At 44.8% G+C, this 27,344-nt stretch overlaps 1 protein-coding gene across 1 annotated transcript; it reads left to right on the top strand.

The window, feature by feature from the left end:
- Positions 1–213: 213 nt before the first annotated feature.
- LOC115777260 (asialoglycoprotein receptor 1-like) lies at positions 214–27,344 on the top strand. Its single transcript, XM_030725102.1, has 8 exons — positions 214–336; positions 615–726; positions 803–910; positions 22,747–22,842; positions 23,136–23,276; positions 23,353–23,507; positions 26,094–26,203; positions 26,427–27,344. Exons 2-8 carry the CDS (start codon positions 663–665, stop codon positions 26,581–26,583), a joined length of 831 nt encoding a protein of 276 aa, XP_030580962.1. The 5' UTR covers positions 214–336; positions 615–662; the 3' UTR covers positions 26,584–27,344.

Raw genomic sequence — 27,344 nt, 5'->3', positions numbered from 1 at the left:
AACAGTGAGAAAATCTAAGAAACAAAACCTAAAAAATACTACAGAACTATACAAAGAGGAACTAACACACTGAGCCAACGCCCAAAGATCAAAACAGAGTTTCAGCTTCGGGTGATCTAGGGAAGTACCAGCTGAGCATCAGTTCCCTCTCTGGAAAAATGTTTCTCAAGTGGATTCACAGGAATCAGAATAAAGATCATTCTCAGCAGAGAGCTGATAATCAGGGTGGGGTGGAGCTGACTGAACCCTGGGATGGACAACGTAAATATTAATGTTCAGACATGAAACAGAAGATAGTTTCTTCTTCTCGGCTCATTCTCCAGACACAGAGAAGAGGTGAGGACCATTCAATGTAGACTTAATTTAACATATTTGTTTACTTTAACATATTTTTTTTTGTACAGCAGCTAACTTTATAAAATATTAAAGTCATGCAGACTTTTACCTTCATAGTATGAATATTAGTATGAGTATAGTATGAATTGTTACAGACCCTCAAAGAGTGGGGCCAAATGTGGTTTATTTTTCCAACATATTTTATTTGTTGATTATTTTACTTTTTCAGACCATATTTTGGTTTTATGATGATTATTAAGACCAAACATGTTGTTCAGTTGTTCAGCATTACTCTGGTTTTACTGTCCGGTAAGCTGAACCAGCAGATGATGGTGGCCAACTGCCGTTATGTGATGGACGAGGAGGGTGAAAGTGCCCTCTGCATCACAGGTATCTATTTGTGACTGAGTTGGTGAGATCTTTGTTTTAGGAAAACCTTTCTGATTTATTAAATTCTATTTGTCAGAGACTCCACCCACACCCCACTCACCTACCTCTAGGTTCAGACGCTGGTTATTTCCTGCTCTGACAGCTGTGATCCTGCTGATTCTGATCATACTGCTGGGAGCAACCTGTAAGTATGCACATGCATTCTTGTTTATGTACAATGTGGGGACTAGTGCTTTGGGGCCACCAGTGAGGTCCTGCCTTTGGCAGCTTCACAGACAAACGACAAGAACAAAATAATCATCATGTGTCGACCTGATCCCTAAAGTTACATTTTATACTGGATTCTTGCAGCACACGGGAGCATGCTAGTATAAATAGATGCAGTATCAGATTCACAATCAAAGCTGGATTTTTTTTTCCAACCGAATCTTCCATATTGATGTTTACATTTTTCAGTTTATAGAAAACAGGTAAAATAAATAGACTGCACATAAAGTGGAGTCAATAAAAATTAAAGCTGCAAGCAGCGATAATAGGCCCTCGCCGGCCGCCGCCCAAGCGCTGGTGCCGATTTGAACTGTGCTTTTCCGGCCGTGCCAGTTTTAGCATTTTTTTTGCATGCTACATGTGAAATTTTGAAATGGATGAATTGGCTAACTCAAGGAAAAAGATGCCATATTCTGGGCATCGCCTTACACATTACAGTATTTTCACCTGTAGGTTTTATGTTCAGGGAGATGTGGAGAATGCGTGTACCAAATTTCAGGCATTTGTATGTATTTTTGAGAAAGCAAGGGGCATTTTTCAATCGCAGAAATTTCACATTTTTTCCCATAGGGATAAAATGGGGCAGTTTTGGCATCGTCATGGGAACAGCGTCCAAAATGTGACATAGGTGTGATTGACTTTTTTGATCAGCCTGACATACAGAATGTGTGTACCAAATTTCATGTATTTTGGGCAAAGTAAGCTGAAATTTTAGTATTGGAGAAATTTCACATTTTCCCATAGGGATAAAATGGGGCATTTCTGCCTTCGCCATGGCAACGTGGTAGAAAATAGAGTATGGGTGTTATTGGCTTTTTTGATCAGGATGATGTCATGAATGTTGACACCAATGTTCATGCGTTTCAGACAAACTAAAATTCTGGACCTCCATACAAATATTTGTTTGCTTCTGTAGGGGGCGCTATTGCACCTAGAAACTTGATTCCCTAATTGTGGGTTCAGGCCGGTTCAGTAAACAAGTTATTAAATTTTGAGGCTGATCGGCCAAAGATTGTGCGAATGAATGCACAAAGAAAATTGCGGCGAGAGACAAAAACGAAGGCCAAATTTATGGGGTTGCCATGGCAACACCGTTGAATATTCTATAAAACCCCGAATAACTTTTGATGCCCCACTTTCGTAGATGATCCTGAGCGATTTTCGTGGCAGTCGGTTTAACGCTCTAGGACAAGTTAATTAAAGTACGAGGTGTACAAAAATGTGGAATCGGCAAAGGTCAAAGTTCAATCCAAAATGGCCGACTTCCTGTTTGTCAGGCAGCAACTTCATAATGTAATTTTTTGTTGGTCTTCATGTGGTCTGTGTCTGACTCGAATTTTGTGATTCTATGAGAAAGTAAATTTTACCCCCGCCCATAGGAATATAAATTTTGAATTTTCCAGGGGGCAGGGCTTCACCAGTTTTTTGAGTTTTTTTATGGCGCCATTAAAAAACAAATTTTTTCACCAGACCTGGCTTGTATGCAAAAATTGGTGAGTTTTCGTATATGTTCAGGGGGTCAAATTAGCGATCGTTTACTCAGAAAGAATAATAATAATAAAGAATAATAATAATAATTAAAGCCGCAAGCGGCGATAATAGGCCCTCGCCGGCCGCCGCCCAAGCGCTGGTGCCGATTTGAACCGTGCTTTTCCGGCCGTGCCAGTTTTAGCCGTTTTTTTGGCTGCTACATGTGAAATTTTGAAATGGATGAATTGGCTAACTCAACGAAAAAGATGCCATTTTCCGGACTTTGCCATGGCAACGTCTTACATATTACATCTTTTTCACCTGTAGGTTTTATGTTCAGGGAGATGTGGAGAATGCGTGTACCAAATTTCAGGCATTTGTATGCATTTTTGAGAAAGCAAGGGTCATTTTTCCATCGCAGAAATTTCACATTTTTTCCCATAGGGATAAAATGGGACAGTTTTGGCATCGTCATGGGAACAGCGTCCAAAATATGACATAGGTGTGATTGACTTTTTTGATCAGGCTGACATCAGCAATCTGTGTACCAAATTTCATGTATTTCGGACAAACTAAGCAGAAACCTTAGTATGGGGGATTTTTCGCTTTTTCCTATAGGGATAAAATGGGGCATTTCGGGCGCCGCCATGACAACACGGTAGAAAGTAGAGTATGGGTGTGATTGGCTTTTTTGATCGGGATGATGTCAGGAATGTTGTGACAAATTTTGATGCATTTCAGACAAACTGAAATTCTGGACCTCCATACAAATTTTTGTTTGCTTCTGTAGGTGGCGCTATTGCAACTAGAAACTTGATTCCCTAATTGTGGGTTCAGGCTGGTTCAGTAAACAAGTTATTAAATTTTGAGGCTGATCGGCCAAAGATTGTGCGAACGAATGCACAAAGAAAATTGCGGCGAGACACAAAAACGAAGGGCAAATTTATGCGGTTGCCATGGCAACACCGTTAAATATTCTATAAAACCCCGAATAACTTTTGATGCCCCACTTGTGTAGATGATCCTGAGCGATTTTCGTTACAGTCGGTTAAACGCCTTAGGACAAGTTGATTCAAATACGAGGTGTGCAAAAATGGTGACTCGGCAAAGGTCAAAGTTCAATCCACAATGGCCGACTTCCTGTTTGTCAGGCGGCAACTTCATAATGTAATTTTTTGTCAGTCTTCATATGGTCTTTTTGTGACGCGAATTTGGTGGTTCTGTGGACAACTTTTTTTTCGTCCCTCCCATAGAAATGCAAAATTTCAATTTTCTAGGGGGCGCTGTTTCGCCACTTTTTTGAGTTTTTTAATGGCGCCAAAAAAAAACAAAATGTTTCACCAGACCTGGCTTGCATGGAAAAATTGGTGAGTTTTCGTATATGTTCAGGGGGTCAAATTAGCGATCGTTTACTCAGAAAGAATAAGAATAATAATAATTAAAGCCGCAAGCGGCGTTTTACGGCCCTCGCTGCGTGCGCGACCACCAAACCCAGCGCGAGCCGCAAGTGAGCCCCCGCGAACCCCCAGCGAGCCACCTACGAGCTCCGCAAATCTCCAGCCAGCCACCTGCGAGCCCCGCAAACCCCACTGCATGCCGCCTGAGAGCCGCTGCTCCTGCAACCTGCGACCTGCCTTCCCTGCGAACAACGTGCCCTGCAAACAGCCTGCAACCCACCTGCGAGCCACCTGAGATCCCCCTTCAAGCTGTCAGAGAGCCAACTGTTCTGCCAAATGTAATCCCCACTGGCAAAAGATGAAAATCTTGGCAAGGATGGACATGATAACACCGTTGAATCTATCTATTTGACTGTTGCGAAGTTTTCTACCTTTTTTCATGCATTTCAGAAAACCTAAATGTGATTCCCACTATCTAATGCTTTTGTTCCATCTGTAGGGGGCACTAGTGCACTTGTTGCTCTGAATCCACAAATCTAAATGAAGTCTTGTACAGTACATAAGGGAAAGGAAAATGCAAGCAAAGTGCAGAAAGAGTGCGTGAGTGATTGCGCAATACGTGTGAGAAGGTTGTGGTTTCTCCATAATGATGTCATCTTGACATTGGGGTGGTGGTCACGGCTGCAGCGTGCAAAATAGGGCATAGGTCTGATTGACTTTTCTGATCAGGAGTATCTGACGAACATGTAAAAAAATTTTCATGCATTTCAAAGAAACCAATGCGGTGGACCTCCATACAAAATTTCAGTTTCTTCTGCAGGGGGCGCTATTGCAGCAATCGCCATTGTTTCTCCACGTATGGATTCAGTGTAGGTGTGTTCATAAATTATTCTATTTTGGGGCAGATCAGGCAAAGCACGTGCGATTGATGGCAGGAAAGAGGACGGGAATGTTTGGTCAAACGAACGCCAAATTCAGGGGCCTCATGTGACAAGCCCGTTGAATTGAATACGAAGCCTTCGATAACTTTGGATGCCCTATGTCTCTAGATGATGCAGAGGCATTTTGGTGTTAGCGCGTCAAATGCCCTAGGAGAAGTTCGCGCAAATACGAGGTGTCCAACAGTGCAAAATGGGCAAAAACAGAATTTCAAGCCAAGCTAGCGGATTTCCTGTGGGAATGTGGGCATGGGTGTCATTGACTTTTTTGATCGTGCTGGGGTAAAGAATGTTTATCTCGAATTGCATGCATGTCTGAGAAAGTAAATTGTTGGCTCCCCATATAAACGCAACGCACATTTGCGGTGTGGTGGCGCGTGTGGCGTGCAAAATTGGGCATAGGTCTGATTGCCTTTTCTGACCAGGAGGATCTGAGGATTGTGTACAAAAATTTTCATGCATACCAGAGAAACTAATTTTGTGGACCCCCATACAAATTTTCATTTTGTTCTGTAGGGGGCGCTATGGCATCAATCGACGTGGTTTCTGCACTTATGGATTCAGTGTAGGTGTGTTCATAAATGATTCCATTTTGGGGCAGATCGGGCAAAGCATGTGCGATTGATGGCAGGAAAGAGGACCGGAATTATTGGTCAAACGAAGGCCAACTTCAGGGGCCTAGTGTGACAAGACAATTGAAATGAATACAAAGCCTTCGATAACTTTAGATGCCCTATGTCTCTAAATGATGCTGAGCCATTTTGGTGTTTGTGGGTCAAATGCTGTAGGAGAAGTTCGCGCAAATACAAGGTGAGCGAAATTGCTGACTCGGCAAAAGCCAAATTTCAAGTGAACCTGGTGGATTTCCTGTGGGTCATGCAGGGGTGCCTCAAGAGGATTTTTTGTTTGTCCTGACATGATCTATGTGTGACGAGAATTTCATGAATCTAGGGCAAACTTGAATTTGGCCTCTCCCATAGGGGCCCGAAAAATGAAATTTCCAGGGGGCGCAGTGTAGCCGTGTTTTGGAGTTAGTTTGTGGCGACATTAAAATACGTAATTTTTCGCCAGACCTGACCACCATGCAAAAAATGGTGACTTTTCGCGCATGTTCAGGGGGTCAAAATTGGGTTCAAAGAGAGAGAAAGTATAATAATAATTAAAGCCGCAAGCGGCGTTTTACGGCCCTCGCTGCCTGCGCGACCGCCAAACCCAGCGAGAGCCACCAGTGAGCCCCCACGAACCCCCAGCGAGCCACCTGCGAGCCCCGCAAACCCCACTCCATGCCGCCTGAGAGCCGCTGCTCCTGCAACCGGCGACCTGCCTTCCCTGCGAACAACCTGCCCTGCAAACAGTCTGCAACCCACCTGCGAGCCACCTGAGATCCCCCTTCAAGCTGTCAGAGAGCCACCTGTTCTGCCAAATGTAATCCCCACTGGCAAAAGATGAAAATCTTGGCAAGGACGGACATGATAACACTGTTGAATCTATCTATTTGACTGTTGCGAAGTTTTCTACCTTTTTTCATGCATTTCAGAAAACCTAAATGTGATTCCCACCATCTAATGATTTTGTTCCATCTGTAGGGGGCACTAGTGCACTTGTTGGTCTGAATCCACAAATCTAAATTAAGTCTTGTCCAGTACATAAGGGAAAGGAAATTGCAAGCAAAGTGCAGAAAGAGTGCGTGAGTGATTGCGCAATACGTGTGACAAGGTTGTGGTTTCTCCATAGTGACGTCATCTTGACATTGGGGTGGTGGTCACGGCTGCAGCGTGCAAAATAGGGCATAGGTCTGATTGAAATGCATGAAAATTTTTTTACATGTTCTTCAGATACTCCTGATCAGAAAAGTCAAAGAAAGTAATGCGGTGGACCTCCATACAAAATTGCAGTGTCTTCTGTAGGGGGCGCTATTGCAGCAATCGCCATTGTTTCTCCACTTATGGATTCAGTGTAGGTGTGTTCATAAATGATTCCATGTTGGGGCAGATCGGGCAAAGCACGTGCGATTGATGGCAGGAAAGAGGACCGGAATTTTTGGTCAAACGAACGCCAAATTCAGGGGCCTCATGTGACAAGCCCGTTGAATTGAATACGAAGCCTTCGATAACTTTGGATGCCCTATGTCTCTAGATGATGCAGAGCCATTTTGGTGTTAGCGCGTCAAATGCCCTAGGAGAAGTTTGAGCAAATATGAGGTGTCCAACAGTGCAAAATTGGCAAAAACAGAATTTCAAGCCAAGCTAGCGGATTTCCTGTGGGAATGTGGGCATGGGTCTCATTGACTTTTTTGATCGTGCTGGGGTACAGAATGTTTGTCTCGAATTGCATGCATTTCTGAGAAAGTAAATTGTTGGCTCCCCATATAAACGCAACGCACATTTGCGGTGTGGTGGCGCGTGTGGCGTGCAAAATTGGGCATAGGTCTGATTGCCTTTTCTGACCAGGAGGATCTGAAGATGGTGTAAAAAAATTTTCATGCATACCAGAGAAACTAATTTTGTGGACCCCCATACAAATTTTCATGTTGTTCTGTAGGGGGCGCTATTGCATCAATCGACATGGTTTCTGCACTTATGGATTCAGTGTAGGTGTGTTCATAAATGATTCCATTTTGGGGCAGATCGGGCAAAACATGTGCGATTGATGGCAGGAAAGAGGACCGGAATTTTTGGTCAAACGAAGGCCAAATTCAGGGGCCTAGTGTGACAAGACAATTGAATTGAATACGAAGCCTTCGATAACTTTAGATGCCCTATGTCTCTAAATGATGCTGAGCCATTTTGGTGTTTGTGGGTCAAATGCTCTAGGAGAAGTTCGCGCAAATACAAGGTGAGCGAAATTGCTGACTCGGCGAAAGCCAAATTTCAAGTCAACCTGGTGGATTTCCTGTGGGTCATGGAGGGGTGCCTCAAGAGGATTTATTGTTTGTCCAGACATGCTCTATGTGTGACGAGAATTTCATGACTCTAGGGCAAACTTGAATTTGGCCTCTCCCATAAGGGCCCCGAAAAATGAAATTTCCAGGGGGCGCTGTGGAGCCGTGTTTTGGAGTTAGTTTGTGGCGACATTAAAATACGTAATTTTTCGCCAGACCTGACCACCATGCAAAAAATGGTGACTTTTCGCGCATGTTCAGGGGGTCAAAATTGGGTTCAAAGAGAGAGAAAGTATAATAATAATAAAGAAAAATAATAATAATAATTAAAGCCGCAAGCGGCGTTTTACGGCCCTCGCTGCCTGCGCGACCGCCAAACCCAGCGCGAGCCGCAAGTGAGCCCCCGCGAACCCCCAGCGAGCCACCTACGAGCTCCGCAAATCTCCAGCCAGCCACCTGCGAGCCCCGCAAACCCCACTGCATGCCGCCTGAGAGCCGCTGCTCCTGCAACCTGCGACCTGCCTTCCCTGCGAACAACCTGCCCTGCAAACAGCCTGCAACCCAACTGCAAGCCACCAGAGATCCCCCTTCAAGCTGTCAGAGAGCCACCTGTTCTGCCAAATGGAATCCCCACTGGCAAAAGATGAAAATCTTGGCAAGGATGGACATGATAACACTGTTGAATCTATCTATTTGACTGTCGCGAAGTTGTCTACCTTTTTTCATGCATTTCAGAAAACCTAAATGTGATTCCCACCATCTAATGCTTTTGTTCCATCTGTAGGGGGCACTAGTGCACTTGTTGCTCTGAATCCACAAATCTAAATTAAGTCTTGTCCAGTACAGAAGGGAAAGGAAATTGCAAGGAAAGTGCAGAAAGAGTGCGTGAGTGATTGCGCAATACGTGTGACAAGGTTGTGGTTTGTCCATAGTGACGTCATGTTGACATTGGGGTGGTGGTCACGGCTGCAGCGTGCAAAAAAGGGCATAGGTCTGATTGACTTTTCTGATCAGGAGTATCTGAAGAACATGTAAAAAAATTTTCATGCATTTCAAAGAAAGTAATGCGGTGGACCTCCATACAAAATTGCATTTTGTTCTGTAGGGGGCGGTATTGCAGCAATCGCCATTGTTTCTCCACTTATGGATTCAGTGTAGGTGTGTTCATAAATGATTCCATTTTGGGGCAGATCGGGCAAAGCACGTGCGATTGATGGCAGGAAAGAGGACAGAAATTTTTGGTCAAACGAACGCCAAATTCAGGGGCCTCGTGTGACAAGCCCGTTGAATTGAATACGAAGCCTTCGATAACTTTGGATGCCCCATGTCTCTAGATAATGCTGAGCCATTTTGGGTTTAGTGGGTCAAATGCCCTAGGAGAAGTTCGCGCAAATACGAGGTGTCCAACAGTGCAAAATTGGCAAAAACAGAATTTCAAGCCAAGCTAGCGGATTTCCTGTGGGAATGTGGACATGGGTGTCATTGACTTTTTTGATCGTGCTGGGGTAAAGAATGTTTGTCTCGAATTGCATGCATGTCTGAGAAAGTAAATTGTTGGCTCCCCATATAAACGCAACGCACATTTGCGGTGTGGTGGCGCGTGTGGCGTGCAAAATTGGGCATAGGTCTGATTGCCTTTTCTGACCAGGAGGATCTGAGGATTGTGTACAAAAATTTTCATGCATACCAGAGAAACTAATTTTGTGGACCCCCATACAAATTTTCATTTTGTTCTGTAGGGGGCGCTATGGCATCAATCGACGTGGTTTCTGCACTTATGGATTCAGTGTAGGTGTGTTCATAAATGATTCCATTTTGGGGCAGATCGGGCAAAGCATGTGCGATTGATGGCAGGAAAGAGGACCGGAATTATTGGTCAAACGAAGGCCAACTTCAGGGGCCTAGTGTGACAAGACAATTGATATGAATACGAAGCCTTCGATAACTTTAGATGCCCTATGTCTCTAAATGATGCTGAGCCATTTTGGTGTTTGTGGGTCAAATGCTGTAGGAGAAGTTCGCGCAAATACAAGGTGAGCGAAATTGCTGACTCGGCAAAAGCCAAATTTCAAGTGAACCTGGTGGATTTCCTGTGGGTCATGCAGGGGTGCCTCAAGAGGATTTTTTGTTTGTCCTGACATGATCTATGTGTGACGAGAATTTCATGAATCTAGGGCAAACTTGAATTTGGCATCTCCCATAGGGGCCCGAAAAATGAAATTTCCAGGGGGCGCAGTGTAGCCGTGTTTTTGAGTTAGTTTGTGGCGACATTAAAATACGTAATTTTTCGCCAGACCTGACCACCATGCAAAAAATGGTGACTTTTCGCGCATGTTCAGGGGGTCAAAATTGGGTTCAAAGAGAGAGAAAGTATAATAATAATAATAAAGAAAAATAATAATAATTAAAGCCGCAAGCGGCGTTTTACGGCCCTCGCTGCCTGCGCGACCGCCAAACCCAGCGCGAGCCGCAAGTGAGCCCCCGCGAACCCCCAGCGAGCCACCTACGAGCTCCGCAAATCTCCAGCCAGCCACCTGCGAGCCCCGCAAACCCCACTGCATGCCGCCTGAGAGCCGCTGCTCCTGCAACCTGCGACCTGCCTTCCCTGCGAACAACGTGCCCTGCAAACAGCCTGCAACCCACCTGCGAGCCACCTGAGATCCCCCTTCAAGCTGTCAGAGAGCCAACTGTTCTGCCAAATGTAATCCCCACTGGCAAAAGATGAAAATCTTGGCAAGGATGGACATGATAACACCGTTGAATCTATCTATTTGACTGTGGCGAAGTTTTCTACCTTTTTTCATGCATTTCAGAAAACCTAAATGTGATTCCCACTATCTAATGCTTTTGTTCCATCTGTAGGGGGCACTAGTGCACTTGTTGCTCTGAATCCACAAGTCTAAATGAAGTCTTGTACAGTACATAAGGGAAAGGAAAATGCAAGGAAAGTGCAGAAAGAGTGCGTGAGTGATTGCGCAATACGTGTGAGAAGGTTGTGGTTTCTCCATAATGATGTCATCTTGACATTGGGGTGGTGGTCACGGCTGCAGCGTGCAAAATAGGGCATAGGTCTGATTGACTTTTCTGATCAGGAGTATCTGACGAACATGTAAAAAAATTTTCATGCATTTCAAAGAAACCAATGCGGTGGACCTCCATACAAAATTTCATGTTTCTTCTGCAGGGGGCGCTATTGCAGCAATCGCCATTGTTTCTCCACGTATGGATTCAGTGTAGGTGTGTTCATAAATTATTCTATTTTGGGGCAGATCGGGCAAAGCACGTGCGATTGATGGCAGGAAAGAGGACGGGAATGTTTGGTCAAACGAACGCCAAAGTCAGGGGCCTCATGTGACAAGCCCGTTGAATTGAATACGAAGCCTTCGATAACTTTGGATGCCCTATGTCTCTAGATGATGCAGAGCCATTTTGGTGTTAGCGCGTCAAATGCCCTAGGAGAAGTTCGAGCAAATATGAGGTGTCCAACAGTGCAAAATTGGCAAAAACAGAATTTCAAGCCAAGCTAGCGGATTTCCTGTGGGAATGTGGGCATGGGGCTCATTGACTTTTTTGATCGTGCTGGGGTACAGAATGTTTGTCTCGAATTGCATGCATGTCTGAGAAAGTAAATTGTTGGCTCCCCATATAAACGCAACGCACATTTGCGGTGTGGTGGCGCCTGTGGCGTGCAAAATTGGGCATAGGTCTGATTGCCTTTTCTGACCAGGAGGATCAGAAGATTGTGTAAAAAAATTTTCATGCATACCAGAGAAACTAATTTTGTGGACCCCCATACAAATTTTCATTTTGTTCTGTAGGGGGCGCTATGGCATCAATCGACGTGGTTTCTGCACTTATGGATTCAGTGTAGGTGTGTTCATAAATGATTCCATTTTGGGGCAGATCGGGCAAAGCATGTGCGATTGATGGCAGGAAAGAAGACCGGAATTTTTGGTCAAACGAAGGCCAACTTCAGGGGCCTAGTGTGACAAGACCATTGAATTGAATACGAAGCCTTCGATAACTTTAGATGCCCTATGTCTCTAAATGATGCTGAGCCGTTTTGGTGTTTGTGGGTCAAATGCTCTAGGAGAAGTTCGCGCAAATACAAGGTGAGCGAAATTGCTGACTCGGCGAAAGCCAAATTTCAAGTCAACCTGGTGGATTTCCTGTGGGTCATGGAGGGGTGCCTCAAGAGGATTTATTGTTTGCCCAGACATGCTCTATGTGTGACGAGAATTTCATGACTCTAGGGCAAACTTGAATTTGGCCTCTCCCATAAGGGCACCGAAAAATGAAATTTCCAGGGGGCGCTGTGGAGCCGTGTTTTGGAGTTAGTTTGTGGCGACATTAAAATACGTAATTTTTCGCCAGACCTGACCACCATGCAAAAAATGGTGACTTTTCGTGCACATTCAGGGGGTCAAATTTGGGTTCAAAGAGAGAGAAAGTATAATAATAATAAAGAAAAATAATAATAATAAAGAATAATGGAGAATTCGAGCAAAAACAATTAGGCGTTTTCCCAGTCACCCCGACGCATACCTTTTCGGAAACGTCTCGACCTGACCCACGTCCCTATGAGGTCAGGGGTCACTGGCGACTGCGTCCCATGCGACCGTGGGGATTTTAACGCATTTTGGGGTATGTGGCATAGTGAATCCAATAGGCTCCTCGCCGAGACTTCGTCGGCTCGGGCCTAATTAAAGCCGCAAGCGGCGTTTTACGGCCCTCGCTGCGTGCGCGACCGCCAAACCCAGCGAGAGCAACCAGTGAGCCCCCGCGAACCCCCAGCGAGCCACCTACGAGCTCCGCAAATCTCCAGCCAGCCACCTGCGAGCCCCGCAAACCCCACTGCATGCCGCCTGAGAGCCGCTGCTCCTGCAACCTGCGACCTGCCTTCCCTGCGAACAACGTGCCCTGCAAACAGCCTGCAACCCACCTGCGAGCCACCTGAGATCCCCCTTCAAGCTGTCAGAGAGCCAACTGTTCTGCCAAATGTAATCCCCACTGGCAAAAGATGAAAATCTTGGCAAGGATGGACATGATAACACCGTTGAATCTATCTATTTGACTGTGGCGAAGTTTTCTACCTTTTTTCATGCATTTCAGAAAACCTAAATGTGATTCCCACTATCTAATGCTTTTGTTCCATCTGTAGGGGGCACTAGTGCACTTGTTGCTCTGAATCCACAAATCTAAATTAAGTCTTGTACAGTACATAAGGGAAAGGAAAATGCAAGCAAAGTGCAGAAAGAGTGCGTGAGTGATTGCGCAATACGTGTGAGAAGGTTGTGGTTTCTCCATAATGATGTCATCTTGACATTGGGGTGGTGGTCACGGCTGCAGCGTGCAAAATAGGGCATAGGTCTGATTGACTTTTCTGATCAGGAGTATCTGACGAACATGTAAAAAAATTTTCATGCATTTCAAAGAAACCAATGCGGTGGACCTCCATACAAAATTTCAGTTTCGTCTGCAGGGGGCGCTATTGCAGCAATCGCCATTGTTTCTCCACGTATGGATTCAGTGTAGGTGTGTTCATAAATTATTCTATTTTGGGGCAGATCGGGCAAAGCACGTGCGATTGATGGCAGGAAAGAGGACGGGAATGTTTGGTCAAACGAACGCCAAATTCAGGGGCCTCATGTGACAAGCCCGTTGAATTGAATACGAAGCCTTCGATAACTTTGGATGCCCTATGTCTCTAGATGATGCAGAGGCATTTTGGTGTTAGCGCGTCAAATGCCCTAGGAGAAGTTCGAGCAAATATGAGGTGTCCAACAGTGCAAAATTGGCAAAAACAGAATTTCAAGCCAAGCTAGCGGATTTCCTGTGGGAATGTGGGCATGGGTCTCATTGACTTTTTTGATCGTGCTGGGGTACAGAATGTTTGTCTCGAATTGCATGCATGTCTGAGAAAGTAAATTGTTGGCTCCCCATATAAACGCAACGCACATTTGCGGTGTGGTGGCGCCTGTGGCGTGCAAAATTGGGCATAGGTCTGATTGCCTTTTCTGACCAGGAGGATCAGAAGATTGTGTAAAAAATTTTCATGCATACCAGAGAAACTAATTTTGTGGACCCCCATACAAATTTTCATTTTGTTCTGTAGGGGGCGCTATGGCATCAATCGACGTGGTTTCTGCACTTATGGATTCAGTGTAGGTGTGTTCATAAATGATTCCATTTTGGGGCAGATCGGGCAAAGCATGTGCGATTGATGGCAGGAAAGAAGACCGGAATTTTTGGTCAAACGAAGGGCAACTTCAGGGGCGTAGTGTGACAAGACCATTGAATTGAATACGAAGCCTTCGATAACTTTAGATGCCCTATGTCTCTAAATGATGCTGAGCCGTTTTGGTGTTTGTGGGTCAAATGCTGTAGGAGAAGTTCGCGCAAATACAAGGTGAGCGAAATTGCTGACTCGGCGAAAGCCAAATTTCAAGTCAACCTGGTGGATTTCCTGTGGGTCATGGAGGGGTGCCTCAAGAGGATTTATTGTTTGCCCAGACATGCTCTATGTGTGACGAGAATTTCATGACTCTAGGGCAAACTTGAATTTGGCCTCTCCCATAAGGGCACCGAAAAATGAAATTTCCAGGGGGCGCTGTGGAGCCGTGTTTTGGAGTTTGTTTGTGGCGACATTAAAATACGTAATTTTTCGCCAGACCTGACCACCATGCAAAAAATGGTGACTTTTCGTGCACATTCAGGGGGTCAAATTTGGGTTCAAAGAGAGAGAAAGTATAATAATAATAAAGAAAAATAATAATAAAGAATAATGGAGAATTCGAGCAAAAACAATTAGGCGTTTTCCCAGTCACCCCGACGCATACCTTTTCGGAAACGTCTCGACCTGACCCACGTCCCTATGAGGTCAGGGGTCACTGGCGACCGCGTCCCATGCGACCGTGGGGATTTTAACGCATTTTGGGGTATGTGGCATAGTGAATCCAATAGGCTCCTCGCCGAGACTTCGTCGGCTCGGGCCTAATTAAAGCCGCAAGCGGCGTTTTACGGCCCTCGCTGCGTGCGCGACCGCCAAACCCAGCGCGAGCCGCAAGTGAGCCCCCGCGAACCCCCAGCGAGCCACCTACGAGCTCCGCAAATCTCCAGCCAGCCACCTGCGAGCCCCGCAAACCCCACTGCATGCCGCCTGAGAGCCGCTGCTCCTGCAACCGGCGACCTGCCTTCCCTGCGAACAACGTGCCCTGCAAACAGCCTGCAACCCACCTGCGAGCCACCTGAGATCCCCCTTCAAGCTGTCAGAGAGCCAACTGTTCTGCCAAATGTAATCCCCACTGGCAAAAGATGAAAATCTTGGCAAGGATGGACATGATAACACCGTTGAATCTATCTATTTGACTGTGGCGAAGTTTTCTACCTTTTTTCATGCATTTCAGAAAACCTAAATGTGATTCCCACTATCTAATGCTTTTGTTCCATCTGTAGGGGGCACTAGTGCACTTGTTGCTCTGAATCCACAAATCTAAATGAAGTCTTGTACAGTACATAAGGGAAAGGAAAATGCAAGCAAAGTGCAGAAAGAGTGCGTGAGTGATTGCGCAATACGTGTGAGAAGGTTGTGGTTTCTCCATAATGATGTCATCTTGACATTGGGGTGGTGGTCACGGCTGCAGCGTGCAAAATAGGGCATAGGTCTGATTGAGTTTTCTGATCAGGAGTATCTGACGAACATGTAAAAAAATTTTCATGCATTTCAAAGAAACCAATGCGGTGGACCTCCATACAAAATTTCAGTTTCTTCTGCAGGGGGCGCTATTGCAGCAATCGCCATTGTTTCTCCACGTATGGATCCAGTGTAGGTGTGTTCATAAATTATTCTATTTTGGGGCAGATCGGGCAAAGCACGTGCGATTGATGGCAGGAAAGAGGACGGGAATGTTTGGTCAAACGAACGCCAAATTCAGGGGCCTCATGTGACAAGCCCGTTGAATTGAATACGAAGCCTTCGATAACTTTGGATGCCCTATGTCTCTAGATGATGCAGAGGCATTTTGGTGTTAGCGCGTCAAATGCCCTAGGAGAAGTTCGAGCAAATATGAGGTGTCCAACAGTGCAAAATTGGCAAAAACAGAATTTCAAGCCAAGCTAGCGGATTTCCTGTGGGAATGTGGGCATGGGTCTCATTGACTTTTTTGATCGTGCTGGGGTACAGAATGTTTGTCTCGAATTGCATGCATGTCTGAGAAAGTAAATTGTTGGCTCCCCATATAAACGCAATGCACATTTGCGGTGTGGTGGCGCCTGTGGCGTGCAAAATTGGGCATAGGTCTGATTGCCTTTTCTGACCAGGAGGATCAGAAGATTGTGTAAAAAAATTTTCATGCATACCAGAGAAACTAATTTTGTGGACCCCCATACAAATTTTCATTTTGTTCTGTAGGGGGCGCTATGGCATCAATCGACGTGGTTTCTGCACTTATGGATTCAGTGTAGGTGTGTTCATAAATGATTCCATTTTGGGGCAGATCGGGCAAAGCATGTGCGATTGATGGCAGGAAAGAAGACCGGAATTTTTGGTCAAACGAAGGCCAACTTCAGGGGCCTAGTGTGACAAGACCATTGAATTGAATACGAAGCCTTCGATAACTTTAGATGCCCTATGTCTCTAAATGATGCTGAGCCGTTTTGGTGTTTGTGGGTCAAATGCTGTAGGAGAAGTTCGCGCAAATACAAGGTGAGCGAAATTGCTGACTCGGCGAAAGCCAAATTTCAAGTCAACCTGGTGGATTTCCTGTGGGTCATGGAGGGGTGCCTCAAGAGGATTTATTGTTTGTCCAGACATGCTCTATGTGTGACGAGAATTTCATGACTCTAGGGCAAACTTGAATTTGGCCTCTCCCATAAGGGCACCGAAAAATGAAATTTCCAGGGGGCGCTGTGGAGCCGTGGTTTGGAGTTAGTTTGTGGCGACATTAAAATACGTAATTTTTCGCCAGACCTGACCACCATGCAAAAAATGGTGACTTTTCGTGCACATTCAGGGGGTCAAATTTGGGTTCAAAGAGAGAGAAAGTATAATAATAATAAAGAAAAATAATAATAATAAAGAATAATGGAGAATTCGAGCAAAAACAATTAGGCGTTTTCCCAGTCACCCCGACGCATACCTTTTCGGAAACGTCTCGACCTGACCCACGTCCCTATGAGGTCAGGGGTCACTGGCGACCGCGTCCCATGCGACCGTGGGGATTTTAACGCATTTTGGGGTATGTGGCATAGTGAATCCAATAGGCTCCTCGCCGAGACTTCGTCGGCTCGGGCCTAATAATAATAATAATAAAGAATAATGGAGAATTCGAGCAAAAACAATTAGGCGTTTTCCCAGTCACCCCGACGCATACCTTTTCGGAAACGTCTCGACCTGACCCACGTCCCTATGAGGTCAGGGGTCACTGGCGACCGCGTCCCATGCGACCGTGGGGATTTTAACGCATTTTGGGGTATGTTGCATAGTGAATCCAATAGGCTCCTCGCCGAGACTTCGTCGGCTCGGGCCTAATAATAATAATAAAGAATAATGGAGAATTCGAGCAAAAACAATTAGGCGTTTTCCCAGTCACCCCGACGCATACCTTTTCGGAAACGTCTCGTCCTGACCCACGTCCCTATGAGGTCAGGGGTCACTGGCGACCGCGTCCCATGCGACCGTGGGGATTTTAACGCATTTTGGGGTATGTGGCATAGTGAATCCAATAGGCTCCTCGCCGAGACTTCGTCGGCTCGGGCCTAATAATAAAGAAAAATAATAATAATAAAGAATAATGGAGAATTCGAGCAAAAACAATTAGGCGTTTTCCCAGTCACCCCAACGCATACCTTTTCGGAAACGTCTCGACCTGACCCACGTCCCTATGAGGTCAGGGCTCACTGGCGACCGCGTCCCATGCGACCGTGGGGATTTTAACGCATTTTGGGGTATGTGGCATAGTGAATCCAATAGGCTCCTCGCCGAGACTTCGTCGGCTCGGGCCTAATTAAAACCGCAAGCGGTGATATCGGGCCCTCGCACTCCCTGCGCGTCGCCCCGTGGCGCTCGTCGACCCGTGCCGCACTCGGAGGTCTTGTGATCGTGATGGTGTACAGAAGGTCTGTAGAAAGTTGAATTCTTTTATAGGAAAAGATATCTTTTGCTCTCGGCATAGACGCAATGGAATATTTGGGGGTGGGGTCACGGCTCCAGCATGCAAAATAGGGCATGGGTCTGATAGACTGTTTTGATCAGGATGATGTCAAGAATGTTGAAACACATTTTCATACATTTCCGAGAAACTAAGTTTGTGGATGCTATACAAAATTTCATTTGCTTCTGTAGGGGGCGCTCTTGCAGCTACGTATAGCCTTGAATCCATAGTTATGGGTTCAGAGTGGCTGTGTACATGAGTGATTACATTTTCAGGCAGATCGGGCAAAGCATGTACGAACACGTGCCCAAACAATTTTGGTCGCCATTGAGAAAAATGAAAGCCAACTTCAATGGCCTGGTGTGACAACACCATTTAATATTTTGTCAAGATTTCCACAATATTTGATGGGCTGTTTGTCTAGATGATCTGGAGCCAATTTGGTCTCACTGGCTCAAATGCCCTAGGAGGAGTTCATTCAAATAGCAGGCCTGAAAATGGCAAAAATTGACAAAAATTGACACTTTCAATTGAAGATGCTGGACTTCCTGTAGGGTTTCCAGTATGGCTCCAAGAGACTTTTTTGTACGTCTTAGGATGTTACATGAGTGTGCAGAATTTCAGAGCTGTAGATATAATGTAGCTCTGGGGCTAGCTAAAAAACATGCTATTTTATGATATTTCAAGCTGCCAGTAGGTGGCGCTGTAACATTTATGGACTTTATGCATATCAATGTGTTCAGGGCAGGAGGCTTATCAAATTGATGAGGATTTCGTAAGGAATGGTGAAAGATAGTTTCATGCATTTCAGAGCAAAACTAATTATGTGGATGTCATACAAATTTTCATTTGCTTCTGTAGGGGGCGCTATTGCGCCTACAGTCTTGAATCTGTAGTTATGGATTCAGCCTGGGTGTGTACATGAGTGATTAAATTTTCAGCCTGATCAGACAAAGCATGTGCGAACAAGTGCACAAACAATTTTGGTGGTGAGGGAGAAAAACGAAGGCCAACTTCAATGGCCTGGTGTGATAAGGCCATTTAATATTTTGTAAAGATTTCCACAATATTTGATGGGCTACTTGTGTAGATGATGTGGAGCAAATTTGGTCTCACTGGGTCAAATGCCCTAGGACAAGTTCGTTCAAATAGCAGGCGTGGAAATGGCAAAAATTGACACCTTCAATTGAAGATGGCCGACTTCCTGTAGGGTTTGGGGTATGGGTCCAAGAGACTTTTTTGTACGTCTTAGTATGTTACATGAGCCTGTACATTTTCATACATGTAGATAAAACGTAGCTCCGGGGCTACTCAAAAAACTTGCTATTTTAAGATATTCCGAGCTGCCACTAGGCGGCGCTCTAACGTTTATGGACTTTATGCATATGAATGTGTTCAGGGCAGCATGCTTATCACACCACTGAAGTTTGAGCCAGATTGGGCAAGTTGGCTTTGAGTTACAGCCATTTTTGTGTTCATGGCGAATCATCGAACTTTGCCGTCCCATAAGGGTCACGCCCTTTTGTCAAAAAGTCACAGTTTTGAAAACACAGTAAGTCCAACTTCTTAAGGCTTTCCAGGTGAAATTTGAGATGGTTCTGCTAAACCACCTTGGAGCTGGACCTCCAAGTGTAAAATATGACATTTCCTGTTCCCACTAGGTGGCGCTGCGACTGATATTAAATATTGTCATATGTATGTGTTCAGGGGGGCACCCTCATCCTACTGGAGAAGTTTGATGCACATTGGATCATGTAGGTATGAATGAGAGGCAATCAAAATTTCATGGCGAATGATCAAAGTTCAAAGGGGCATAAGGACCCCTCCCCCTTGGCGAAAACTCACCATTTTCGAGATTTAGATTCCTCTGGGGGTGTAGGTTAGACAAACCAAATATGAAGATGATAACGTCTAAAACCTCTGAGTTATTAGAAAAAGTGTGAGGGCTGCAAATCGCCAAATTTGCATAATTAATTCAAAATGGCGGACTTCCTGTTGGGTTTAGGGCATGGCTCCAAGAGGATTTTTTGTGCGCCTGGACATGATATACATGTGTATGAAGTTTCATTCATGTACGTGAAACACAGCGGTGGGGCTCCAGTTTAGGGGGCGCTAGCGAGCCATTTGGGCGCGCCCTTGCCCGAGCCCATTAAAATACTTAAATTTTCACCAGGTGTGACGCATGTGCAAAGTTTCATGAGTTTTTGAATATGATAAAGCCCCCAAAAAGCCAATTCATTTGCCTGAATAATAAAAATAATAATAATAATAATAAAAAAAAAAAAAATAATAAACGAAGCAATTACAATAGGGCCTTCGCACAGTTCGTGCTCGGGCCCTAATTAAAGCCGCAAGCGGCGATAATAGGCCCTCGCCGGCCGCCGGCCAGGTGCTGGTGCCGATTTGAACCCAGCTTTTCCAGCCGTGCCTATTTTAGCTGGGGTTTTTTTTGCTGCCACATATGAAAAACTGCAATGGATGTATTGACTTTCTCAAAGAAAAAGATGCCATATTCTGGGCATCGCCATGGCAACACCTTACACATTACAGTATTTTCACCTGTAGGTTTTATGTTCAGGGAGATGTGGACAATGCGTGTACCAAATTTCAGGCATGTGTATGCATTTTTGAGAAAGCAAGGGTCATTTTTCCATCGCAGAAATTTCACATTTTTTCCCATAGGGATAAAATGGGGCAGTTTTGGCATCGTCATGGGAACAGCGTCCAAAATATGACATAGGTGTAATTGACTTTTTTGATCAGGCTGACATCAGCAATCTGTTTACCAAATTTCATGTATTTCGGGCAAAGTAAGCAGAAACTTTAATATGGGGGATTTTTGGCTTTTTCCCATTAGAATAAAATGGGGCATTTCGGGCTCCGCCATGGCAACGTGTTACAAAATAGAGCATGGGTGTGATTGGCTTTTTTGATGAGGATGACGTCAAGAATGTTGACACAAATTTTCATGCATTTCAGTGAAACTAAAATTGTGGACCTCCATACAAACTTTTGTTTGCTTCTGTAGGGGGCGCTATTGCACCTAGAAACTTGATTCCCTAATTGTGGGTTCAGGCCGGTTCAGTAAACAAGTTATTAAATTTTGAGGCTGATCGGCCAAAGATTGTGCGAACGAATGCACAAACAAAATTGCGGCGAGAGACAAAAACGAAGACCAAATTCACGCGGTTGCCATGCCAACACCGTTGAATATTCTATAAAACCTCGCACATCTTTTGATGCCCAACTTGTGAAGATGTTCCTGAGCGATTTTGGTGCCAGTCGGTTTAATGCCCTAGGACAAGTTAATTCAAGTACGAGGTGTGCAAAAATGCTGACTCTGCGCTTCACAAACTTCAATTCAAGATGGCCGACTTCCTGTTTGTTGTCCGGAGTTGGTGTAATATATTTTTTTGTTGGGTTTCACAAGATCTCCGTTTGATCCGAATTTCATGACTCTTGGGCTAACTTTACATGGCAAGGCCTCCCATAGGCGCAATGTATTTTGATTTTGACAGGGGGCGCAGTTGGACTGGTTTTTTGAGTTTTTTAATGGCGATATTAAAAAACAAAATTTTTCACCGGTCCTGAATTTTGTGCAAAAATTGGTGCGTTTTCGTAAATGTTCAGGGGGTCAAATTTGCGATCATTTGCGGAAAAGAAAAATAATAATAATAATAATAATGGAGAACGCCAACGATTCCAATAATGCGCCATTCCAGTCACCTTCATATATACGTTTTCGGAAACGTCTCGACACGACCCACGTTGTCGTGAGGTCCATGGTCAATGACGAGCGCGTTGCGCTCGTCATTGACCCAATTTCATCGCGCAAGCTAGCTCATGACGCTAACGATTTCAATTATGGGCTGCTCCATTCACCCCCATATATACGTTTTCGAGAAGCGTTCGACCTGACTTACCTTGTTTGAGGGTCCGTTGTCAATGTCGAGCGCTTCGCGCTCGACTTTGACCTTTTTTCGTTTTTCGCGCGAGCGAATACAATAGGCTCCTCGCCGATCACTTCGTGAGGCTCGGGCCTAATGAACAATTCTAACGATTCCAATAATGCGCCAATCCAGTCACCTTCATATATACGTTTTCGGAAATGTCTCGACCCGACGCACGTTGTCATGAGGTCCATTGTCAATGACGAGCGCGTTGCGCTCGTCATTGACCCACTTTCGTCGCGCAAGCTAGCTCATGACGCTAACGATTTCAATTATGGGCTGCTCCATTCACCCCCATATATACGTTTTCGAGAAGCGTTCGACCTGACCTACCTTGTTTGAGGGTCCGTTGTCAAAGTCGACTTTGACCTTTTTTCGTTTTTTGCGCGAGCGAATACAATAGGCTCCTCGCCGATCACTTCGTGAGGCTCGGGCCTAATAATAATAATGGAGAACGCCAACGATTCCAATAATGCGCCATTCCAGTCACCTTCATATATACGTTTTTGGAAACGTCTCGACACGACCCACGTTGTCGTGAGGTCCATGGTCAATGACGAGCGCGTTGCGCTCGTCATTGACCCAATTTCATCGCGCAAGCTAGCTCATGACGCTAACGATTTCAATTATGGGCTGCTCCATTCACCCCCATATATACGTTTTCGAGAAGCGTTCGACCTGACCTACCTTGTTTGAGGGTCCGTTGTCAAAGTCGAGCGCGTTAGTTTGTCATTAGGCATGTGATGTGCTTGTTTTCTACAACATTATTATGTTATTTTTATTCTGCTTTTTTTATTGTATTATATCTTGCTTCTTTATATTAAGTACAAGTATTCAAAATAAATTAGGACAAAAATAAGATATTTTAATATCTTATATACTTAATATCATTTCAGCTATATTAAGTATAAGGTACTACACACTTTGTTATATTTATCTGAGGGTGCTGCTGTCTCTTTTTTTCAGATATGAAAATGTCAAATCACCTGCAGTCTTTGGAGCAGAGATTATCCAACCAGAGTGACATCCAGTCACTACAAACCTCAGTGCAGCAGGCTCAAGGTAATACACCTGTGGGAGAGAAAATCAAAAGCCTTGAGAGCTGTGCTTCTCCTGAGGCTGATCACAGTGCTAACAAGGATTAAATGTCTTACACTGGTTCATGATTGCACTAGCAAGACTTATAGAATTGAACATAATAGAATAGAATGCCTAATTTGTCATTATACAGAATGTACAATGAGATTTGAGGGGACAGGAGCTGTTTAAATTATGTGTTTATCTATCAACGAATTATTGTGTGACTGTCCTTAATACTGCTAAAATGCTAACATGCTAAATCCTTCGGTTTTGAGAAACAGTCAAAGAAGTGAAGCAGCTGCAGTTTGCTGTTGAGAGCAACAAGAACCAGGCGCTGAAGCAGCTGGAGGTCATCGACTCTCTCAGCAGGAATGTCACCACCATCAAATGTTCCCTCAAACGTATCATCAACAACAGTATGTTTATTCACATTTTACCATACAGGGAAGATACACATCTACAGGTCCACATTCACACCTCTGTATCCATCAGGTTCATCTACAGAAGGCTGCTGTCCTCCAGAGTGGACTGCTTTTGAATCCAGCTGTTACTACTTCAGCAATGTGTCTCTCTCCTGGAACGACTCCAGAGACCGGTGTGAAACACAGCAAGCTCACCTGGTCATTCTGCGTGCTGACAAGGAGTGGGTAAGACAGGTCTTACCTTATCTTAGGCTGAGGTTCCTTGGTTGAAGGTCACTGGACATCTTTTTAAGTTGTTGAAGATGTTTCACCTCTCATCAGAAGTTTCTTCAGCTGGAAAAAGATGAGTTGACCACCCCACTAGAGGTTAGAGGGACTCCCCATCATTGTTTAGAGGTGAAGAGGTCAAACATCTTCAACAGCCTAAAGAGACGTCCAGCTGATCCACTCTGAGATGAAAGGCTGAATAGAAACTGTCACTGAATGAGATTTAATTAATTTTGTGATACTTCTGTAAGATGATCTAAGATTCAGAGGGCCATAATTTAGATAATGCTTCAAAATAAGAGCTTCAAAATCATTTGCCAGCCCCAGCTCTAAATTAGTCTTTGCCCAATGGCACCGACACAGTAACAGGTAACTTGAACCCAGCAGAGCTGCACAGTCATGATCACATTACGGCGCGTGCTCCTGGCAGTGAACCCCAGGAAGGCTGCCGGACCAGACGGAGTACCTGGCAAGGTGATCAGAGCGTGTGCCCACCAGCTCACCCTGATTCTCACCAGGATTTTCAACCTCTCCCTGGCCCAAGCAGTCATCCCCCCCTGCCTAAAAACAGCCACAATCATCCCCGTGCCCAAAAGGTCATCTGTCACCAGCCTAAATGATTACCGCCCTGTGGCCCTCACACTGGTAATCATGAAGTGCTTTGAGAGGCTGGTTCTCCAGCACATCAAAGACCATCTGCCCCCCACTTTCGACACCCATCAGTTTGCATATCGTGCAAACAGATCCACAGAGGACGCCATCGCTGTAGCTCTCCACTCTGTGTTGAGCCACTTGGAGCAGCAGCAGAGCTACGCTCGCATGCTCTTTGTGGATTACAGCTCAGCGTTCAACACAATCATCCCGGACATTCTCACCACCAAACTGCACACCCTGGGCCTCCCCCCTCTCACATATTCCTGGATCAAGGACTTCTTAGCCAACCGGCCCCAGACTGTGAGACTTGGCCCCCATCTCTCCTCCACCCGCACACTGAGCACTGGCTCCCCACAGGGCTGTGTGCTGAGCCCCCGCCTGTACTGCCTTTACACCCATGACTGCAGTCCGGCCCACAATAACAACCTCATCGTCAAATTTGCTGACGACACCACAGTGGTCGGATTCATCTCAAAGGGAGACAAGTCAGCTTACAGAGAGGAGGTCCTGAAGTTGACAGCCTGGTGTTCAGAGAACAACGTGGTACTGAACACCATGAAAACCAAAGAGATCATCATCGACTTCAGGAAGCACAGGACTGACCCAGCTCCCCTCTACATCAACGGCGAGCGTGTGGAGAGGGTCCACACCTTCAGGTTTCTCGGTGTCCTCATCTCTGCTGATCTCTCTTGGTCAGATAACATCACAGCTGTTATCAAGAAGGCTCAGCAGCGACTTCACTTCCTGAGGGTCCTCAGGAAGAACAACTTGAACTCAAACCTGCTGCTGACCTTCTACCGCTCATCCATTGAGAGCCTGCTGACGTACTGTATCACAGTATGGTACGGCAGCTGCACTGAGGCAGACAGGGTCAGGCTTCAGAGGGTAGTCAAGACAGCACAAAGAATCGTTGGCTGCCCTCTCCCCTCCCTGATGGACATCTACACCTCCCGCTGCGTCAGCAGAGCCAGGAACATCATCAAGGACAGCTCACACCCTGGCTTTGACCTGTTTGACCTGCTGCCCTCTGGCAGGCGCTACAGGTGCATCAAAGCCAGAACAAACAGACTCAGGAACAGTTTCTTCGCCAGAGCAATCACCACCCTGAACTCACACACTCACCCACTGTAACTGTGCAATATTATATTATTCATACTGAACAATATCTGACATTCCTATATTGTGTAATATCCAGTATTCATTCACTAGTGCAATATTCATTCACCAAGTGCAATATTCATCATCTTCATTATTATATGTATACACGCATTTACTTTCTTACAATGTACAGATGCACCAATGTATGTATATATTTTTATACATTCTATTTTTTTGTATATTTTACACATTGTTTATTTTCTGTATATCTCTTGATCATATTGATTATACTAGATTATAATACTTTTGTAATATTTTTATTTCCATTTAGAGAGTTTGATTTTCTGTTACATGGCACTGAACAGGAGTGGCCCTCCAATCTCATTGTACATCCTGTATAATGACAATAAAGGCATTCTATTCTATTCTATTCTATTCTATTCTACATTATAGAGAACAGAATAGAATAGAATGCCTTTATTGTCGTTATACAGGATGTACAATGAGATTGGAGTTTTAACAAAATGCATCATGAAGCAAAAGAGATTAAATTGCTTGTCTCTCAGAGAACGTCAAAAAAGAGCAGCTGCACAATTGACAGATACATTTTAACCATTATAGCTACTATAAACATAAGATAAATATTTTGAACTGAGAACCTACATATAAGAATACTTTATCATTAGAGACATTTATAACAAACCAAACTGCTTGAAAATCTGGTTGGAGCTGAGAGGACAAATGACACCCTGTGGAAGAGCCTGAGATTAATAATAATAACTAATCGCCCAGGACTTTGTGACCAATCGAACCATCCCTCTGCATTTCTGGATCGGTTTGTCTGACTGGAGAACTGGAAGCTGGGAGTGGGTGGACCAGACACCATACACTGTGGAGTCCAGGTCAGTTCCTGTCCACTCTGTATCTCATATTACTGAAACCTATCCAAGCTGGTTTTATACTCAAAGCCTTAGTGTGTCCAGAAAAGATGAGAAGAATTAAGTCAGGAAACATCTTTGTGTGTGTGTGTGTGTGTGTGGTGTGTGTGTGTGTGTGTGTGTGTGTGTGTGTGTGTGTGTGTGTGTGTGTGTGTGTGTGTGTGTGTGTGTGTGTGTGTGTTTCCAGGTGGTGGCGCCCAGGGCAGCCTGATAACTATGCTGGTCATGGTGTTGGCCCTGGCACTGAAGACTGCGCTCTCTTTTACTATGATGGACGCCTGAATGACCAGCACTGCTCCATCAAGAGGCGCTTCATCTGTCAGAAACACAGCCTGGATTTTTGAACACACCTGCTCTCCTGGCTCCGCCCACTAGCTGCTCTCTAAAACATCCCAATTAAAGTAAAAGATCAGTAAAAGAAAAGAAATCACTGAGAAGTTCTAATATAATGTAGAGCTCTCCTTCTGTGGACTTCTTGTTCCATTGGGGGGCACTGTTGAGCTTCTCCAGAAGGAATAAATAAAGTTAGATTAGATTAAACGTAATAAAGTTTAATCTAATGTAATGAATGGGACTGTATGGATTCTGTGGGTTCACAGCTTCTATTGTCCTGGAGTGAAACACCTTTGTGAGCATTATGGAGTCCACAGCAGCAGCTTCAGTTTGTTCTTAAACTAACCCTGTGTGTGATTTAGAACATCACCATGTTTTGGTTCTTTTTATGAATGAATTACAGTCAAAGTGTGAAAGGAGGTGGAGGAGAGTCTGTACTCATAACTGTATCCATAAACCTTTTGTTTATGTGTCTGGTGTGGAAATATGGTTTCCCTGTGGCTAAAATGTATCCACTGTGCTCATCTGGTGTGAAAGTCATCCAGCCTTTCAGGTTAAGGCTATATATGCACTCAGTAGGAATCCACCAATCAGAGCACAGAGACAGACACTGACCAAACAATCAGCCAACAGAGAATGAGACTCTGTTTTTGATTTGTTTCCCTCTTTTATGCCCCGCCCTCACTGTCTTCACCTTTGTAGGCTTTTACCTGTGCCCGTCTCATTGCTACATAGACCTTATATATGGTCCTGCCTTCTTAGTAACTTGTAG

Source organism: Archocentrus centrarchus, unplaced genomic scaffold, assembly GCF_007364275.1.
Source record: "Archocentrus centrarchus isolate MPI-CPG fArcCen1 unplaced genomic scaffold, fArcCen1 scaffold_45_ctg1, whole genome shotgun sequence".
Classification (NCBI taxonomy): domain Eukaryota; kingdom Metazoa; phylum Chordata; class Actinopteri; order Cichliformes; family Cichlidae; genus Archocentrus; species Archocentrus centrarchus.
This window is presented reverse-complemented; position numbering and strand designations above follow the sequence as displayed.

What these genes read in the sequence shown, in the direction of transcription:
- LOC115777260 (XM_030725102.1), top strand. Translation starts at nt 663, where the DNA reads ATGATGGTGGCCAACTGCCGTTATGTGATGGACGAGGAGGGTGAAAGT. An exon ending in AAGTGCCCTCTGCATCACAG is followed by an intron (nt 727 to 802) that starts GTATCTATTTGT and finishes TCTATTTGTCAG; the next exon opens with AGACTCCACCCACACCCCAC. An exon ending in TGCGTGCTGACAAGGAGTGG is followed by an intron (nt 23,508 to 26,093) that starts GTAAGACAGGTC and finishes CTAATCGCCCAG; the next exon opens with GACTTTGTGACCAATCGAAC.